Consider the following 20137-nt stretch of genomic DNA (forward strand, 5'->3'; position numbering starts at 1 on the left):
TTAGATAAGTCATTTCAGTCACTCAGTTGTGTCCAGCTCTGCAACCCCATAGACTCCAGCACACCAGGCTTCCCTGTCCGTCACCAACTCCCAGATCTTGCTTAAACTCACGTCCATTGAGTCCGTGATGCCATCCAACCATCTCATCCTCTGTTATCCCCTTCTCCCCACCTTCAATCTTTCTCAGCATCAGGGTCTTTTCTGATGAGATGGTTCTTCGCATCAGGTGGCCGCAGTATTGGAGTTTCAGCTTCAGCATCAGTCCTTCCAATGAATATTCAGAACTGATTTCCTTTAGGATGGAGTGATTGGATCTCCATGCAGTCCAAGGGACTCTCAAAAGTCTTCTCTAACACCACAGTTCAAAAGTATCAATTCTTTGGCACTCAGCTTTCTTTATAGTCCAACTCTCTCATCCATACATGACTACTGGAAAAACCATAGCTTTGACTAGACAGACTTTGTTGGTGAAATAATATCTCTGCTTTTTTTTTTAATTTATTGATTTTTTTATTGAAGGATAATTGCTTTACAGAATTTTGTTGTTTTCTGTCAAATCTCAACATGAATCAGCCATAAGTATACATATATCCCCTCCCTTTTGAACCTTCCTCCCATCTCACCCCTCTAGATTGATACAGAGTCCCTGTTTGAGTTTCCTGAGTCATACAGCAAATTCCTGTTGGCTATCTATTTTACATATGGTAATGTAAGTTTCCATGTTACACTTTCCATACATCTCACCCTCTCCTCCCCTCTCCCCATGTCCATAAGTCTATTTTCTATGTTTGTTTCTCCATTGCTGCCCAGTAAATAAATTCTTCATTACCATTTTTCTAGATTCTGTATATATGTATTACAGTATAATATTTATCTCTCTTTCTGACTTACTTCACTTTGTATAATAGGCTCTAGGTTCATTCACCTCATTAGAACTGACTCAAATGCATTCCTTTCTAATATGCTGTCTAGGTTGGTCATAGCTTTTCTTCCAAGGAGCAAGCGTCTTTTAATTTCATGGCTGCAGTCACCATCTGCAGTGATTTTGGAGCCCCCCCAAAATAAAGTCTCTCACTGTTTCCATTGTTTCCCCATCTGCTTGCTATGAAGTGATGGGACCAGATGCCATGGTTTTTTGAATGTTGAGTTTTAAGCCAGCTTTTTTACTCTTCTCTTTCACTTTCATTAAGAGGCTCTTTAGTTCTTCTTTGCTTTCTGCCATCTGCATCTGAGATTGCTGATATTTCTCCTGGCAATCTTGATTCCAGCTTGTGCTTCATCCAGCCCAGCATTTTGCATGATGTACTCTGCATATAAGTTAAATAAGCAGGGTGACAATATACAACCTTGACATACTCTTTTCCCAATTTGGAACCAGTCTGTTGTTCCATGTCTGGTTCTAACTGTTGCTTCTTGACCTGCATACAGATTTCTCAGGAAACACATAAGTATAAATGTTCAAAGTCAAATAGCTAAAATTGTACCTTAAGAAACTTAAAGAGAAAAAAACTCCAAATAATGAGATATAATGATGATCAGTGCAGAAATCATTGAAATGGCAAATGTGAACATTAGAGAAGACTTATAAGCAAAAGAAAAAGAAAAAAAGAGAGAGAGGAGAGACACACTACCAATATCAGAAATGGGAGAGGTTACATCATTATAAATGCTACAGATGGTCAAAGAGTAGTAAGTAAATACTATGATCATCTTTATCCTGGCACTGTTTTATTAGAGTAAAACTTTAATATAGCTTGCCTAAGCCTGATGGACAGGGCTCAGATAATTATGCTTAATGGCTGTCTCCAATTGAATATAGATATATATTATAGAATATAGAATATAGCTATATGTAAGTTAGAAATGTATATCCTTTTGAAAACTTTATATGGTTTTTATTAAAGATATAAATGCTACAGTTTTTTTTTTATTTTTAGGTATGTATCAATTTTTAAAGCAACTGTAAAAGATGACATGCAAAAATTTAAAACTGCGATGAAAACTATGGGACCAGCAAAACTTGAAGTACCTTCTCCAAAGGATTTCCTGAAGAAACACTCAAAGGAAAAAATTCTACCACCCAGTAGGTTTTATCACTTTTTAATTTTAAAAGTGTTTATGGGTAATTTAACTAAAATTATCTTGTCTGTGAATATTAAATGTTCACAGTAATAACAACTTTAGCTCATATTAAACAGAATTTTAGAGGCTAGGAGAAAGCAGAAATCAGGAATATAGTACGTCCACCGTAGTATTCCTAGCAGCATTATTTAGTCAAGACATGGAAGCAACCTAAGTGCCCATCAGCAGATTAATGGATAAAGAAGTTGTGGTATATGTATACAATGGAATACTGCTGCTGCTGCTGCTAAGTGGCTTCAGTCGTGTGTGACCCCATAGACGGCAGCCCACTCAACCATAAAAAAAGAATGAACTATTGCCATTTGCAGCAACATGGATGGACTTGGAGGGTATTATACTAAGGGAAATAAGTCAAAGATGTAAACTTTTTGATATCACTTACATGTGGAATATAAAAGAAAACAAACTGGTAAATATAACAAAAAAGAAGCAAACACAGAGTAAACTAGTGGTTACCAGTGAGGAGAGGGAAAAGAGAGGCAATAAAATAGGGAATTAAGAGGTTCAAATTATTATGTATAAAATAAGATATAATGATACATTGTATAACAAGTGATATAGTCAAATTTTATAGTAATTATAAATGGAGTATGACCTTTAAAAATTCTGAATCACTATATTGTACACCTGTTACTTATATAATATTACAAATCCACTACAATGAAAAAATGTATTTTAAAAAATTCTCAAAAACCCCACTATGTAGTAGAAAAAGAGAGTCAGTTCAGTTCAGTTGCTCAGTCGTGTCCTACTCTTTGCGACCCCATGAATCGCAGCATGCCAGGCCTCCCTGTCCATCACCAACTCCCGGAGTTCACCCAGACTCATGTCCATCGAGTCAGTGATGCCATCCAGCCATCTCATCCTCTGTCATCCCCTTCTCCTCCTGCCCCCAATCCCTCCCAGCATCAGAGTCTTCCAGTGAGTCAACTCTTCACATGAGGTGGCCAAAGAACTGGAGTTTCAGCTTTAGCATCATTCCTTCCAAAGAAATCCTAGGGCTGATCTCCTTCAGAATGGACTGGTTGGATCTCCTTGCAGTCCAAGGGACTCTCAAGAGTCTTCTCCAACACCACAGTTCAAAAGCATCAATTCTCCAGCGCTCAACCTTCTTCACAGTCCAACTCTCACATCCATACATGACCACAGGAAAAACCATAGCCTCGACTAGACGAACCTTTGTTGGCAAAGTAATGTCTCTGCTTTTGAATATGCTATCTAGGTTGGTCATAACTTTCCTTCCAAGGAGTAAGTGTCTTTTAATTTCATGGCTGCAGTCACCATCTGCAGTGATTTTGGAGCCCAAAAAAATAAAGTCTGACACTGTTTCCACTGTTTCCCCATCTATTTCCCAGAAAAAGGGAGTAGAGAATGCTAAATTTCCTCCCCCGAAGACTTTCCTTTTGAAGGTGCAAGCATCTTGAACTATATCTTGGACTATATGATAAAGCTCCACCTCGAGCACCACCCACCATCTTCAGATCTAGCCATATGACATCAATAACAAGCAACAATTACAAGAGTTCTAAACCCCAAATGGGCAAAATTGCTTGGCCTCTGAACCTTATCTAGTCTTTTTTTCCAGGAAATGAAAATACAACCATTGCTATCTGTTGTCAAAGCAATGACCAGTCTCATTTTAGCTTTGAGTATGGGGCTTTAAATTTCTCAGATCTCGAAGACCATTAGGACAATGAAAGAATTGGATGTAATGGAAGAGGCTTCCTGAATGAGAATCAGTTTCTTGGGCATGCTACCTGTGCAGCCACACTGGGCCCCAGGCTTCAAAGGATCCCACACTTGGTTTAATGCTCTGCTTTTGTCATCTTGAAATTCCTAATAACTTTTTATCAAGGAGTCCCACATTTTCATCTTGTGCTGGGCCTCACAAATGATGTAGTCAGTTGTGATCATAAAGCATATGGATATTGGGGGAAAGGCCATTAGAAAAGTGGAGAATAGATGAAAAAGGATTTGTGACAAGTATGCATGCAGCAGCTTCTTCCCATCTTGAGTATGTCTTCCCTGCTGGTTTTGGATAATAAACAAGAGGGCAATGAGTCTATGTCTTTTAAAAAGTTAGCCTCTTCCCATCTTCTTGGATCAAAGAACTAACACAGTATGTCAAGCCCAGTGAGGGTATCACCTTTTGACAAAAATGTAGCTCCTTCTCCCTATGGCAATGGTTGTGTCCCACAATCCTCTCATAATCCATATGCCATGATAAAGGATGAGGGCATTATTAGGAAAGATGGAAGAAGCAAGTATGAAAATACAATATTAATGTTTAAATTCAGGTCTTTGAAAGTCTCTTGTCTTTTCCTCGAGTGTTATTTTGCAATGTACAGCCACTCAAGAATACTGGAAAATCTTAAAATAGAATTTAATTCCTTAAGTGCCTTAGGACCAGTGATATTACTTGAGTCCTTATGAATACTCACCAAAGTTAAGCATATTACATAGCACAACTACCAAACTGTAAATCCTAAGTTTCAAATAAGAAAAAAGAGATGAAGTCTGTCTCTCTTCTTATAAACATTATAAGGTAGTTCAGTTCAGTTCAGTTACTCAGTTGTGTCCGACTCTTTGCGACCCCATGAACTGCAGCACACCAGGCCTCCCTGTCCATTGCCAACTCCTGGAGTTCACCCCAACTCACGTCCATTGAGTCGGTGATGCCATCCAACCATCTCATCCTCTGTCGTCCCCTTCTCCTCCTGCCTTCAATCTTTTCCAACATCAGGGTCTTTTCAAATGAGTCAGCGCTTAGCATCAGGTGGCCAAAGTATTGGAGTTTCAGCTTCAACATCAGTCCTTCCAATGAACATCCAGGACTGATCTCCTTTAGGATGGACTGGTTGGATCTCTTTGCAGTCCAAGGGACTCTCAAGAGTCTTCTCTGACACCACAGTTCAAAAGCATCAATTCTTCGGTGCTCAGCTTTCTTCACAGTCCAACTCTCACATCCATACATGACCACTGGAAAAACCTTAGCCTTGACTAGACGGACCTTTGTTGACAAAGTAATGTCTCTGCTTTTTAATATGCTGTCTAGGTTGGTCATAACTTTCCTTCCAAGGAGTAAGCGTCTTTTAATTTCATGGCTGCAGTCACCATCTGCAGTGATTTTGGAGCCCAGAAAAATAAAGTCTGACACTGTTTCCACTGTTTCCCCATCTATTTGCTATGAAGTGATGGGACTGGATGCCATGACCTTAGTTTTCTGAATGTTGAGCTTTAAGCCAACTTTTTTCACTCTCCCTTTTCACTTTCATCAAGAGGCTTTTTAGTTCCTCTTCACATTCTGCCATAAGGGTGTCATCATCTGCATATCGGAGGTTATTGATATTTCTCCCAGCAATCTTGATTCCAGCTTGTGCTTCTTCCAGCCCAGCGTTTCTCATGATGTACTCTGCATATAAGTTAAATAAGCAGGGTGACAATGTACAGCCTTGATGTACTCCTTGTCTATTTGGAACCAGTCTGTTGTTCCATGTCCAGTTCTAACTGTTGCTTCCTGACCTGCATACAGGTTTCTCAAGAGGCAGGTCAGGTGGTCTGGTATTCCTATCTCTAAGAATTTTCCACAGTTTATTGTGATCCACACAGTCAAAAGCTTTGGCATAGTCAATAACGCAGAAGTAGATGTTTTTCTGGAACTCGCTTGCTTTTTCGATGATCCAGCAGATGTTGGCAACTTGATCTCTGGTTCCTTTGCCTTTTCTAAAACCAGGTTGAACCTCTGGAAGTTCACGGTTCACGATTGCTGAAGCCTGGCTTGGAGAATTTTGAGGATTACTTTACTAGCGTGTGAGATGAGTGCAATTGTGCGGTAGTTTGAGCATTCTTTGGCATTGCCTTTCTTTGGGATTGGAATGAAAACTGACCTTTTCCAGTCCTGTGGCCACTGCTGAGTTTTCCAGATTTGCTGACATATTGAATGCAGCACTTTCACAGCATCATCTTTTAGCATTTGAAAGAGCTCAACTGGAATTCCATCACCTCCACTAGCTTTGTTCTTAGTGATACTTCCTAAGGCCTACTTGACTTCACATTCCAGTATGTCTGGCTCTAGGTGAGTCATCACATCATCATCATCTGGGTCATGAGGATCTTTTTTGTTCAGTTCTTCTGTGTATTCTTGCCACCTTTTCTTAATATCTTCTGCTTCTGTTAGGCCCATACCATTTCATCTTTGCATGAAATGTTATAAGGTAAAACAAACACAAAAATTCATTGGCCTTAAGAATAAAAAATTGGGGGTTTTACAAGAGCTTTAAAGGTCCATCAAAATAAGATAAAATAAAAGCCCATGCAGTGAAACAACGTTTTAGGTAACATAGGCCAAACAGCTACCAGTCTCTTTGTGCACATACTGCCATTTTGAACACAGTAACTTGCTAGACACACTGAAAAATACCTACAAGGTATATGAACATTTCTCTGAATTCAAGTAGTGGAACATCTGCATGACTATGAGACCCTGTTGATATTGCAATTTTGTTATAGCCTAAAGTGAAAAGTGAAAGTCAGAATTACTCAGTCGTGTCTGACTCTTTGCCACCCTATGGACTATACAGTCCCTGGAATTCTCCAGGCCAGAACACTGGAGCGAGTAGCCGTTCCCTTCTCCATGGATCTTCCCAACCCAGGGATCGAATCTCCCACACTGCAGGTGGATTCTTTACCATTTGAGCCACCGGGGGAGCCCAAAAATACTGGAGTGGGTAGCCTATCTGTTCTCCAGCAGCTCTTCCTGACCCAGGATTCGAACCGGGGTCTCCTGCATTGTAGGCAAATTCTTTACCAGCTGAGCTATCAGGGAAGCCTAGAAAGAAACCAAATCATTTGGCTTTCAGATTTGGCAGTCAATTGTGGTCATAGAGAATATAGATATCAGGGGGAATAATTTGTGACTAGACATCCTCACCCCTTTTTCCAAACCTCCCCACATTGTCTGCAAAGAGTCAGACATGCCTGAGCAATGAAGCAGCAGCCCGATTGCCATCCTCCACTCTTGGGTTGATAGACAAGATGATGCTTAGGTAGATACACCATACAGTAAGATGGGGGTAGGCTTTAGGCTTCATCCAGCGCACAACCACAAAGGAAGATTTATAATTTACTTACTCAACTGCTGCTGCTGCTAAGTCACTTCAGTTGTGTCCGACTCTGTGCGACCCCATAGACACAGCCCACCAGGCTCCCCCGTCCCTGGGATTCTCCAGGCAAGAACACTGGAGTGGGTTGCCATTTCCTTCTCCAAGCCATGAAAGTGAAAAGTCAAAGTGAAGTCGCTCAATCTTGCCCGACTCTTAGCGACCCCATGGACTGCAGCCTACCAGGCTCCTCCATCCAATGGGATTTTCCAGGCGAGAGTACTGTAGTGGGGTGCCATTGCCTTATCCGACTTACTCAACTAGGAATGAGTTATCAGTCTTCCTAAACTGTTGCTTTATTTTCTGAGAATTCACTTTTGCCTCTTAAATGCATTTCTAAAGCTTTAGTTAAGGAAGTCATCTGCATGCACTTTCAACTCATAATTAAATTTGGCTTCTAAATATTTCTCATGTGAACTTATTAAAGCCTCTGGTTTTGAGTTGAAAGAGACACATGTACCCCAGTGTTCATCACAGTACTGTTTACAATAGCCAGGAGATGGAAGCAACCTAGATGTCCACTGGCAGATGAATGGATAAAGAAGTGTGGTACATATACACAATGGACTAATTACTCAGCTATTAAAAAGAATGTATTTGAATCAGTTCTAATGAGGTGGATGAAACTGGAGCCTATTATACAGAGTGAAGTAAGTCAGAAAAACACCAATACAGTATATTAACACATACATTTGGAATTTAGAAAGATGATAACGATGACCCTATATGTGAGACAGCAAAAGAGACACAGATGTAAAGAACAGATTTTTGGACTCTGTGGGAGAAGGCAAGGGTGGGATGATTTGAGAGAATAGAATTGAAACATGTATATTATCATATGTGAAAAAGATCGCCAGTCCAGGTTCGATGCATGAGACAGGGTGCTCAGGGCTGGTGCACTGGGATGACCTGGAGGGATGGGATGGGGAGGGAGGTGGGAGGGGGGTTCAGGATGGGGAACACATGTACACCCGTGGCTGATTCATGTCAATGTATGGCAAAAACCACTACAATATTATAAAGTAATTAGCCTCCAATTAAAACAGATAAATTAATTTTTTTAAGCCTCTGGCTTTTTAGGCAAACTGGTTATACCATCCTTACTTAGGTATGTTTCAGTTCCATTCAGTTCAGTCGCTCAGTCGTGTCCGACTCTTTGCAACCCCATGAATCGCAGCACGCCAGGCCTCCCTGTCCATCACCAACTCCTGGAGTTTACTCAGACTCACGTCCATTGAATCAGTGATGCCATCCAGCCATCTCATCCTCTGTTGTCCCCTTCTCCTCCTGCCCCCAATCCCTCCCAGCATCAGAATCTTTTCCAATGAGTCTCTTTTAGTAGATGGGAAATATTTGGGTTATAACAGGTTTATTCTCTGCTCCAGGCTTTGTAAGAACTCCACAATTCAATTTATGACAATGTTCACAACATCTCAGTAGTATGTTAAATAAGAAGAAGATAACTATTTTTGTAGGTCAAGAACAAGAAACAATTTTACATATTGTTCAAGCAAATACATACATCATAGTCTACATATTACATTTTTTTCATCCCCCACTATCATGTAAACTCCATCAGAAAGGGGACTTTGTGTCATTTGTTCACTGCTGTACCCACAGTTCCTAGAGCACTACCTGGGAACATAGTAAGTATTCAGCAAAAACATATTGCATGAATTAATGACTAAGTGAATATTGAAAGCTTCCTTTATAGTATTTGTGGGGGGTATAGAATTATCAGGGGTATATTGGTTTGCTAGGAGAAGGCAATGGCACCCTACTCCAGTACTCTTGCCTGGGAAATCCCATGGATGGAGGAGCCTGGTGGGCTGCAGTCCATGGGGTCACTAAGAGTCAGACACGACTGAGCGAGTTCACTTTCACTTTTCACTTTCATGCATTTGAGAAGGAAATGGCAACCCACTCCAGTGTTCTTGCCTGGAGAATCCCAGGGACAGGGGAGCCTGGTTGGCTGCCGTCTATGGGGTAGCACAGAGTCGGACACGACTGATGTGACTTAGCAGCAGCAGCAGCAGGCTGCTACCCTAACGAGTATGTGCGTGCTAAGTTGCTTCAGTAATGTCTGACTCTTTGAGACCCTATGGACTGTAGCCCTCCAGGCACCTCTGTGCCTGGGACTCTCCAGGCAAGAATACTGGAGTGGGTTGCGATTTCCTTCTCCAGGGGATCTTCCCAACCCAGATCGAACCTATATCTCTTACTGTCTCTGGCATTAGCAGGTGGATTGTTTACCACTACTGCAACTTGGAAAGCCCCATGGAGTAACTTAAGTAGAAATTTATTTTGTCACAATTCTGAGAGCTAGCATCGAAGATCAGGGTGTTTCCTGGAATTATGTGACAGTCCAGTGGTTAGGACTCTGTACTTCCATTGTAGGGATTATGGGTTCAATCCCTGGTCAGAGAAACAAATCCCACATGCCTCAAGGTGCAGCCAATAACAAACAAAAACACCATCAGGATATTTCCAGGGTTCATTTCTTCTGAGACCTCTCTTCTTGGCTTATAGATAGCTATCTTCTCCCTGTGTCTTCACATGGTCTTCCTTCTGTGTCTGTGTCCGAATTTCCTCCTTTTATAAGGAGATCATTCATGGAGAAGGCAATGGCACCCCACTCCAGCATCTTGCCTGGAAAATCCCATGGATGGAGGAGCCTGGTAGGCTGCAGTCCATGGGGTCACTAAGAGTCGGGCACAACTGAGCGACTTCACTTTCACTTTTCACTTTCATGCATTGGAGAAGGAAATGGCAACCCACTCCAGTATTCTTGCCTGGAGGATCCCAGGAAAGGAGGAGCCTAGTGGGCTGACGTCTATGGGCTCGCACAGAGTCAGACACGACTGAAGCGGCTTAGCAGCAGCAGCAGTAGCACCCTAATGACTTCATTTTAACTTAAATCCCTCTTTAAAACTATGTTCAACTACAGTACCATTCTGAGGTACTGGGCTTTAGGGCTTCAACATATGAATATGGGGGTCAGGACACAATTCAGCCCATAACAAGAGATCAATCCATTTCATAGACCTTTAATAATAAAATATTGTTTTTTTCCTTATAATAAAGGTTATATAAAATGATTTAAAAGTTCAAACAGTACAGAAATGAATAAAGACAAAGTACCTAGTAGTTGTGTTTGGGGTTAAGATTTGCGTAAGGTTTTGTCAAGATAGTTGTTGCCTTTGGTTCTAGGAAATAAAATGTAATTATTTTACATTTTAGCTTTTTGACAAACCACTTCTATGTGGCTGTATCAAAACAGGTGAATCAGAATGGTCAAGTCAAAGAGACTGTCTAGAAACAGCCAGTTTCATCTGCTAATTAAGAGAATGTGAAATAGGGAAATAAGGTAAACTCTGGATAGTAGTTATTTAAGGAGGTGAAATGTAATCAGCGAGGAGTGAACAGGAAACCTCAACAGTATTGGTAATCTTTATTTCTTAAGATGCATGTTAGAGGCACAGCTATTACGTGATTTTTATGCCTTGTAATAATAATCAATGATAATCACTGTAATGATAATCTGCAAAAAATTTCACAGATTCTTGGACTTTCAATACATCAAGTTTGATTTCTTTACTTTGTGATTTTATAGTAACTTTCCTCTGAAAATGATTATTCATAATATTGAAAGTACTCAGAAAAATGTTTTCATGTTTCTTTGAACTTTTTCAATGGGCAAACTAAATATTTGTTGAAATCTTTATAAGAAAATATTTTCATAATAGCTAATAAAAATGTATTAGCTCACATATGATTTAGGGAGTTTATTTTCTTCCCTTAGATTTTTATATTGTTCTTCAACATATTGATTATTTCACATTTAATATTTTGCATTTGTGATTACTGATTTTTACCTTAAATATTTGAATATATTTTTAATACAACTCTAATATACTAATGGTAAAATATCTGGATGTTATAAATAGTACTGAGTAGACATGTTTATGGTTTAACATTAACAATGGAAACGTTATGTCTAACAGAAAAAAAGTTTGAATGGAATGAGCGCAGAAAGCCACCTGTGCCATTGAGGACTGACCATCCAGTCATGGGAATACAGAGTGAAAAAAATTTTATAAATACAAATGCAGCTGATGTCATTATGGGAGTGGCTAAAAAGCCTAAACCAATTTATGTTGACAAAAGAACTGGAGACAAGCATGATCTTGAAACTTCAGGACTGGTTCCAAAGTACATAAATAAAAAGGTAGCCTTATGATATATTAATAAAATCTGATATGTATAAAATAGATAACTAATGAGAACCTACTGTATAGCACAGAGAACTTGACTTGATGCTCTGTGGTGACCTAATGGGAAGGAAATCCCCAAAAGAGGGGATATTTGTAATCACATAGCTGATTCACTTTGCTGTAAGACAGAAACACAACATTGCAAGCAACTATACTCCAATAAAAATTTGTTTTAAAATTAAGTAGTATTGTGGATATCAGCACAGTATTATAAAGCAATTACCTTCTAATTAAAAATTATAAAAATAATAGAGAAAGAAAATAGAATTTTTTTTAAAAAATTCAAGGTGAAGATTTGGCATAGATTGATCTATATCACTCAACTAGCTAGTTAGCTCTTAATAGTAAGCTTTTAGCAAGCTGACAGCTAATGTACATGAAAAACAATGAACAAATTCACTAAACTTGGTTATTTATAAGATAATTATCATTTGTTTATATCTTTACTTGTCACATATCCCTATCAATTAAGATGGCAATTTCATGTATATATTTTACTGACTTTGTCTACAGAGACCCAGACTCAGCATTTCACATAGTGTTGCCTATAATTTCAAGTATTAGCAGTATTTCAAGATGATAATGCTTCTTCACATTAAAAACCTCTTCAAAGTTATGGTTCAGTAATTTCACCTTTTTCTCCTATTACTGCAATAGTTCATCTTAGCTTCCAAAAGAGAAGATCTTTTGATAGGATGACCAGCTGTCCAGTTGCCCGGGACTAAGGTTTCCCCAACATGCAGGGCTTTCAGTGCTAAAACCAGAATGGGGAAAATTTTCAAGTAATAAAGTGTTAATATAATTGACTACTGTAATTTTTAGAAAGACCTGATATTCAAATTATTCATAAAGATTCTATTATTACTAACGGTGCTTTCTGACAAACCCATGGTTAGTGGGGAGTGGAAAAGTAGAGGGGATTAAGAGGTACAAATTAGTATGGATAAAATAAATAAGCTCTAGGATATATTAAACAAGTAAGCTACAAGGGAAATATAGCCAACATTTTTAAACAGCTTTAAATGGTGTGTATAGTCTATAATTTATAAAAATTTTGAACCATTATGTTGTACACCTAAAACTGATATACTATTGTAAATCACCTTTACTTCAATTAAAAAACAGTGCTCTCACTGAACAAATTCTCTAGATTGTCAATGCTCATTCCCCTGAAGTCTGTGTTTGGTCCAAATCTAGTATGGTGAAAGTAACAGAGAATTTGGAATGAACAGCAACATGTAGTTTAGTAAAGGAAAACTACAGTTGTTTTCCTTAATTTCAGTTATTAGTATATTTAAGAATTAGATCAGATCAGATCAGATCAGTCGTTCACTCATGTCCAACTCTTTGCGACCCCATGAATCGTAGCACACCGGGCCTCCCTGTCCATCACCAACTCCCGGAGTTCACTCAGACTCACGTCCATCGAGTCAGTGATGCCATCCAGCCATCTCATCCTCTGTCATCCCCTTCTCCTCTTGCCCCCAATCCCTCCCAGCATCAGAGTCTTTTCCAATGAGTCAACTCTTAGCATGAGGTGACCAAAGTACTGGAGTTTCAGCTTTAGCATCATTCCTTCCAAAGAAATCCCAGGGCTGATCTCTTTCAGAATGGACTGGTTGGATCTCCTTGCAGTCCAAGGGACTCTCAAGAGTCTTCTCCAACACCACAGTTCAAAAGCATCAATTCTTCGGCGCTCAGCCTTCTTCACAGTCCAACTCTCACATCCATACATGACCGCAGGAAAAACCATAGCCTTGACTAGACAAACCTTTGTTGGCAAAGTAATGTCTCTGCTTTTGAATATGCTATCTAGGTTGGTCATAACTTTCCTTCCAAGGAGTAAGCGTCTTTTAATTTCATGGCTGCAGTCACCATCTGTAGTGATTTTGGAGCCCATCTCTAAAAGATACTCATTTTTGGTGAGGTGGAATTGTCGCTAGAAGCACAGTCATTACTGTAAATCTGAAAGGAATAACCTTTCAGAAGATTCTAGGATTTAGTTATTAGTTTACATTATCTTGGGCGTCTGTGGTGGCTCAGCTGGTAAAAAATCTGCCCACAATATGGGAGACCTGGATTCAATCCCTGGGTTAGCAAGATCCCCTGGAGGATGGCAAGGCAACTCACTCCAGTATTCTTGCCTGGGAAATCCCATGGACTGTATAGTCCATGGGGTCGCAAAGAGTCGGACACAACTGAGTGGCTTTCACTTTCACTTTACATTATCTTTGTAACAGAATGAGAGAAATGAAGAGGAAAACAACTTTAGAACTGTCCATCCTATCAGTGTAGTGTAAATAATTCAGAGTACTATTTCAGTTTGAATATATTCACTTGTGTTTGGTTTGGAGTAAAACAAATCTTGAAAGTACTGAACAATAATCTAGTCTTTTCAGGACCTTCATTTCTATCTGAAAAGGTGCTTATCAGATAAGCATATGATTTCATTACTGAAAATTACAGAAGCATGGGTTTAGCTGTTTAAATGTAGAAGTTTAAAGCTTAAAAAGCTTATGAAAAGTACCTTACATGAAACCTATTTTACTTTGCATGTTTATGAAACACAAAAATGCTGGAAACACACATAGTATGAGTACAAAATTCTAAAGAATAGTAATGCATAATAATGAGCGTGCTCAGTCACTCGGTTGTGTCTGAGTCTTTGTGACTCCATGGACTGTAGCCTGCCAGGGCTACAGAATCCCCTCTGTCCATGGGATTCTCCAGGGAAGAATACTGGAGTAGGTTGCCATTTCTTCTCCAGTACATAATATAATGTGTGCATGCTCAGTCGCTTCAGTAGTGTCCAACTCTTTGTGACCTTGTGGACTATAACCCACCAGCCTCCTCTCTGTCCATGGGATTCTTCAGGCAAGAATACTGGAGTGGGTTGCCATGCCCTCCTTCAGGGGATCTTCCCAAGCCATGGATTGAACCCACATCTCCTGTGGCTCCAGCCTTGCAGGCAGATTCTTTACCTCTGAACCACTGGGGAAGCCTATGCTTAATAATAACTTGTGGCAAAAAAGAAAGGAAAGGAAGAGGAAAAAAGAAATTGTAATAGTGATGGTTGAGGGGCTTGCATTAAGGTCATCCGGTGATCCACCATGATGAGTCCAATGCCTGTTCACAATCAAAACAGGAGCCTCAAGGCCGTTGTTAGAGAAAAACTACTTAGTCCCTGAAAAACCCCTGATGCTCAGTTGGCTAAGACACCTCAGTAGGAGTCTGGGAGTTGGCAGCACACGCCAACGATTTCAAGCTTCTCTTTGATACTTCCTCCTCCTATGGCCCCTGGAGGCTGCTCAGACTTCCTGCCCCATAGGGTGTTGAAAAGCAGAAATTTCATTCTCCTGGCTTTTTAAAACCATCTCCACCATTATTTCTCCATCATCTCACACACACACACACAAAACACCCCTTCTCCTTTGACGATCATGCTGTGTGTCCCCCTCCTCATGGCTGCATTCTGTGTAAGCCGCCCACTTCGATACATTTTCTGCCTTGAACAGGAAATTGAGTCTCCATCACAGAGACAGAAAAATGCTAGGTTAGTCTACCTGAGCTTGTCTACCAAGCAATGCAGATTCTCTGCTCCAATGGCACCCCACTCCAGTACTCTTGCCTGGAAAATCCCATGGACGGAGGAGCCTGGAAGGCTGCAGTCCATGGGGTCGCTGAGGGTCAGACACGACTGAGCGACTTCACTTTCACTTTTCACTTTCATGCATTGGAGAAGGAAATGGCAACCCACTCCAGTGTTCTTGCCTGGAGAATCCCAGGGACAGGGGAGCCTGGTGGGCTGCCGTCTATGGGGTCGCACAGTCGGACACGACTGAAGTGACTTAGTAGTAGTAGTAGTAATACTCTTGGTGGCTAAGCAGTCAGAGCTCAGGAAGGACTAACTCAACTTACTTTACACTTACCAGAGTTAAGTTTTAAAATCTATTATTGTTAAGTGAGACAGTAGGTCCTTTTTAGGGTGATGCCATTTTTTAAAAATGAGCGAACCTCATGTTTTAGTTTCAAGTAAAGTATTGTGTGCCCATTTGTGCCATGAGGGCAATTTGTGTTAGCACAGTGAAGCATGGATGTTGGCCTGAGTTATACAGAGATAATAGTAAGACAGCATTTCAAATTCTAACTCTTGCCACTTACTTAACTCCATGGTTTTTTTTAACAAGTTATTACATTTATCACAGCATTGTGAGGATTAAATGATGTAAAATATATTAAGCACTTGACACAATACCTGGCACCTAGTAAAAATTCAATGATGAGTGGATATTATAATATATGCAATTATTAATATCAATAGTATGCATTAGCTCTCAGTGATCCAGCACATGAGAATATTTCAGATCACTGCAGCTTTTCCTCATCTGTGAGGCAGTTCTTTTTCTTAAACAGAATATGCCACATATAATCTCTTGTGATGACACAGAATCATCATTATGAACCTCACTAATTGTCCTGAGCTGAAAAGAGGTGTTGCTCTCAGTGTTTCCTGAAGTGGACTGAACTGGTTACCATTGAACTAATTTACCCAGAGTACTAATAACTAAATGCTCAGAGTACTGAGCTCTTAGTGTTTATCTGTATAGTGCTTTGCAACTTTGCAGAGCACATTTATATTAATAGCTAAGGTTTCTATCCCTTGTTCAGTCAGGATTAGGTTGGGTTATGCTGTGGCTAACAACCCCCAAACTTAAGTAACTAAAAGTAACTTAAGTTTTAGTGCTTCCTTGTGCTGCATGTCCTTTTGAGGGTTGCTGGGAGCTCTACTTCCAGTCCTCATTCCAGGACCCAGCAACCCAAAGCATACCAGAGAGAAAAAGAACATCATACCAGAGAGAAAAAGAACATGGCAAGTCATCCATTAGTTCATAAGATTCAAAAAGGACAGAAGTTACTTGAACTCGCACGGGATAATGCTGGTCACATGGCTACATCTTACTTGAAAGGGGAGCAGGGGAGTATTGCCTCCAAGGAGAAGAACCAGGATATTTGTGCATAGTTTCAATGACTCATATCTCTCAACAGCTGCTTCCTCAGAGAGATCTTCCCTGACATTTTATCTCAATTAGTTCTCATGACTCTCTTTCTCCTTCCTGTATTTATAAATGTTATTTTATAATGTCTTTTTGATGAGCTTTTCTCCCCACAGAAAACACATTCGGTGAGGACAGAAACTGCCTTTCTTATTCACTAGTGTAGCTGCCACCAAGTACATCCTCAAACAGTTTTTTTGGAGAATGAACAGGGGAGTAGTACTGTGTCTCTGCACAGTGGTATCAACACATTCACTAACTTGAAAGAATCACAGCTGATTGCTTCACTGTCAGTCCTTATAAGCAGCCCAGGAGCCTAAAATTGTATTTTGTATTTCCAAAAACAACCTTAGGGGCCCAAGTCATTTTTTTTTCTTAAAGCAGATGTGCGTAGTAGTTTTAAGAATCTGTTTTTACAATGCATTAGAAGCATTTATCTTCTTTTTTTAAAAAAAACAAAATTATGCAAAAGAGACCTCAAGATAAAAAAATCACTGACTTGTCAATTTGCAGTGTTTTGAGCAAAGGCTTTAAGTCTGTAACATTTCTTTTGCTCCTAATCTTTGCTTGGTATGTACACATATACAAGATAACTTTCAGGATTTTTTTTTTTTTTCTGAAAAATCTTTGTAAGGATTATGGTGTCACACCTGAATATATATGTAAGCGAAATGAGGAAGTAAAGAAAGCCCAAGAAGAATACGATAACTATATCCAGGAAAACCTCAGGAAAGCAGCTATGAAAAGGCTATCTGATGAAGAAAGGGAAGCGGTTCTGCAGGTAAGCGTTCTGTAATTCACGTCTGTGTGGAATTCTTTGGAACATTTCTGAAAGGAGGGCCTAACATCAATGACCATTAAGGCCAGCACTTTGATTTTTGAAATCAGAACACGGTCTTTTGGTTACAGTGACAATTACATGCAGCAAAGCTGTTTCTTTGGGAAGAGCAAAATGTTGTAATATAGGGATTGTTGAATAATAATTCTTTTCTGACTGAGTGAGCTTCTTTTTTTTTCTGAGTAGTGTCATAAGAAAGTTCACTTTCTCCTTCAGTGAATACGCATCAGTTCAGTTCAGTTGCTCAGTCGTGTCTGACTCTTTGCAACCCCATGAATGGCAGCACGCCAGGCCTCCCTGTCCATCACCAACTCCCAGAGTCCACCCAAACCCACATCCATCGAGTCAATGATGCTATCCAACCATCTCATCCTCTGTCGTCCCTTTCTCCTCATGCCCTCAATCTTTCCCAGCATCAGGGTCTTTTCCAGTGAGTCAGCTCTTTGCATCAGGTGGCCAAAGTACTGGAGTTTCAGCTTCAACATCAGCCCTTCAAATGTACACCCAGGACCGATCTCCTTTAGGATGGACTGGTTGGATCTCCTTGCAGTCTAAGGGACTCTCAAGAGTCTTCTCCAACACCACAGTTCAAAAGCATCAATTCTTCGGTGCTCAACTTTCTTTATAGTCCAACTGTTACATGAATATGCATAAATAAAGCAAAAAAGCATTTTTATTTCCATTCCCATGGCCCTGAATTTTTCAAAAATAATATTCATAAAATAGATATTTTTCACTAGGTGGAGCTCTAGAATAATTGAAACTGTCCTGTCCCTAGACCAACTTTTTTTTTTCTTTCTTATAAGCAAATGTCTAGATTTTAAAATAACCAAGTGTTAGGTTTTACCTATATTTTCTTTATTTTGACTAAAATAGACTTAAAGGCACTTATGTTGGAGTTTTTAATGCAAGACTTTTATCTGAAGCATTTAAAATATTTGGGGGATATGAACACAGTTGCTCAATCATCTTTAGAGAGTATTTAGTAAGCATCTACTTATATTCTTCTAGAGTCATCCTGTCTCTTATAGAGGTAAAAATAGTACTTTATTCCTTGTTTTGTTACTGTGAAAACTTTCTACAAAACAATTTCTAGTGACCTTTTTAAAACAAACAAAAAAAAATTTTTACATTAGTTTCTATCAAAAAATGGATTCATATGCTGTTATAAATTCTTAACATTTTATCTGTCATCATAATCACCAATAAATATTTATTTTTTATTTATTTATTTATTTTTAAAAATATGGAATGCTTCACAAATCTGCGTGTCATCCTCGCACAGGGGCCATGCTAATCTTCTCTGTATCATTCCAATTTTAGTATATGTGCTGCCGAAGCGAGCACCAATAAACATTTATTAAATACCTGTTCTGCATAGAGTATCCGGAGAGGGCAATGGCACCCCACTCAAGTACTCTTGCCTGGAAAATCCCATGGATGGAGGAGCCTGGTAGGCTGCAGTCATGGGATTGCGAAGAGTCGGACATGACTGAGAGACTTCACTTTCACTTTTCACTTTCATGCATTGGAGAAGGAAATGGCAACCCACTCCAGTGTTCTTGCCTGGAGAATCCCAGGGATGGAGGAGCCTGGTGGGCTGCTGTCTGTGGGGTTGCACAGAGTTGGACATGACTGAAGCGACTTAGCAGCAGTAGCAGCAGCATAGAGTATCATGCTAAGCCCCAAGAGTCATAAGAAAATTTCTGCTCTGAATAATGTTGTGATTTAGTTGATGAGAGGTGCTCTGTATATGTGTACATACAGAGATATGTGTCTATGTATAGATCATGTTTTATAAGGTTCCCAGGCATGAACATCCACTGCAAGATGTAGGTAGGTCTTTAGCTGGGCCTTAAACTACAAAGTAAGAGAGTATCCCACTGGACAGGAGTGGCCTGCGGGCAGGAACCAAGCCTCTCTGTGGTCAGCAGTCTCTGCACTGTCTAACCTGGTGCCCGGTGTAAACACGGATGATTAATAAGAGTGCGCTGGAAAGAAGAAGGGAGGACAGGCAGGCAAGAAGGCTGGCAGACGTGGCTGCCTGTCACTTTCAGGAAGAGCTCTGCTCTTGGTTCTGTCCCTCCCTCTTACTCTCCTTTCTTCCCTCCTTCTTTCTGACTCTGCCAGTCTTAAAACTTACGTGCTTTTGTGAAAGCCATTTTGTATCTAAATAATGCTGAAAGATAGGGAAAGAGAGGAAGAACTTCCCTGGGAAGGAAAAGGCTCTTTGCTAAGGCACCTCCATAGTAGATCAGCAAGCCTTGGCTTCCTAATGTGGTCATGCCGTTGCTTTGCATACACTCTGATGGACAGTAGCTGACCCCACCTTGGATGCCTTATTAGCCTGAGTAGTGTAGCTGCCATGGTAACAAAGCCACTGGCTCTGTTTCTAACAAGCCCTGAACACTGCTCCCTCCCCTGGTTGAGCTGTGTGTAGCTCTGTGACAATATGTTCACATGTCCCCGAGTAGGATTCATTCTGCTTGTTCTTTAGAATTACAGTCCCATTATCCAGGAAGGAATCATCTGGCCTAAAGATTCCAAACTTCTCATTTCCCAGGGGAGGATATAAAATGCAAATATATTAAATGGGCTCTTTTGTTCATCCATCCATCCATTCATCTCCTGAACATCTACCATGTTCCAGGCCTTCTACCCAGCCCAAAA

The 20137-nt window shown here is 40.0% G+C and overlaps 1 protein-coding gene and 1 non-coding gene across 7 annotated transcripts in view; one reads left to right on the forward strand and one right to left on the reverse strand.

Annotated features, from left to right (window-relative positions):
• The window catches only part of ENKUR (enkurin, TRPC channel interacting protein), a 63953-nt gene that overhangs the window by 5812 nt on the left and 38004 nt on the right, over positions 1–20137 (forward strand). For all 6 annotated transcript variants that reach the window (XM_044928142.2, XM_044928141.2, XM_006075959.3 and 3 more), the window contains 3 exons: positions 1938–2083; positions 11306–11529; positions 17264–17410. In XM_044928142.2, the coding sequence (XP_044784077.1) occupies positions 1938–2083; positions 11306–11529; positions 17264–17410 (517 nt within the window). The remainder of the gene's footprint in view (positions 1–1937; positions 2084–11305; positions 11530–17263; positions 17411–20137) is intronic.
• Positions 18708–18814, reverse strand: LOC112578980. The gene has a single exon (XR_003103416.2). It is a non-coding gene; the product is annotated as a U6 spliceosomal RNA (small nuclear RNA).

Source organism: Bubalus bubalis, chromosome 14 (genome assembly GCF_019923935.1).
Source record: "Bubalus bubalis isolate 160015118507 breed Murrah chromosome 14, NDDB_SH_1, whole genome shotgun sequence".
NCBI lineage: Eukaryota > Metazoa > Chordata > Mammalia > Artiodactyla > Bovidae > Bubalus > Bubalus bubalis.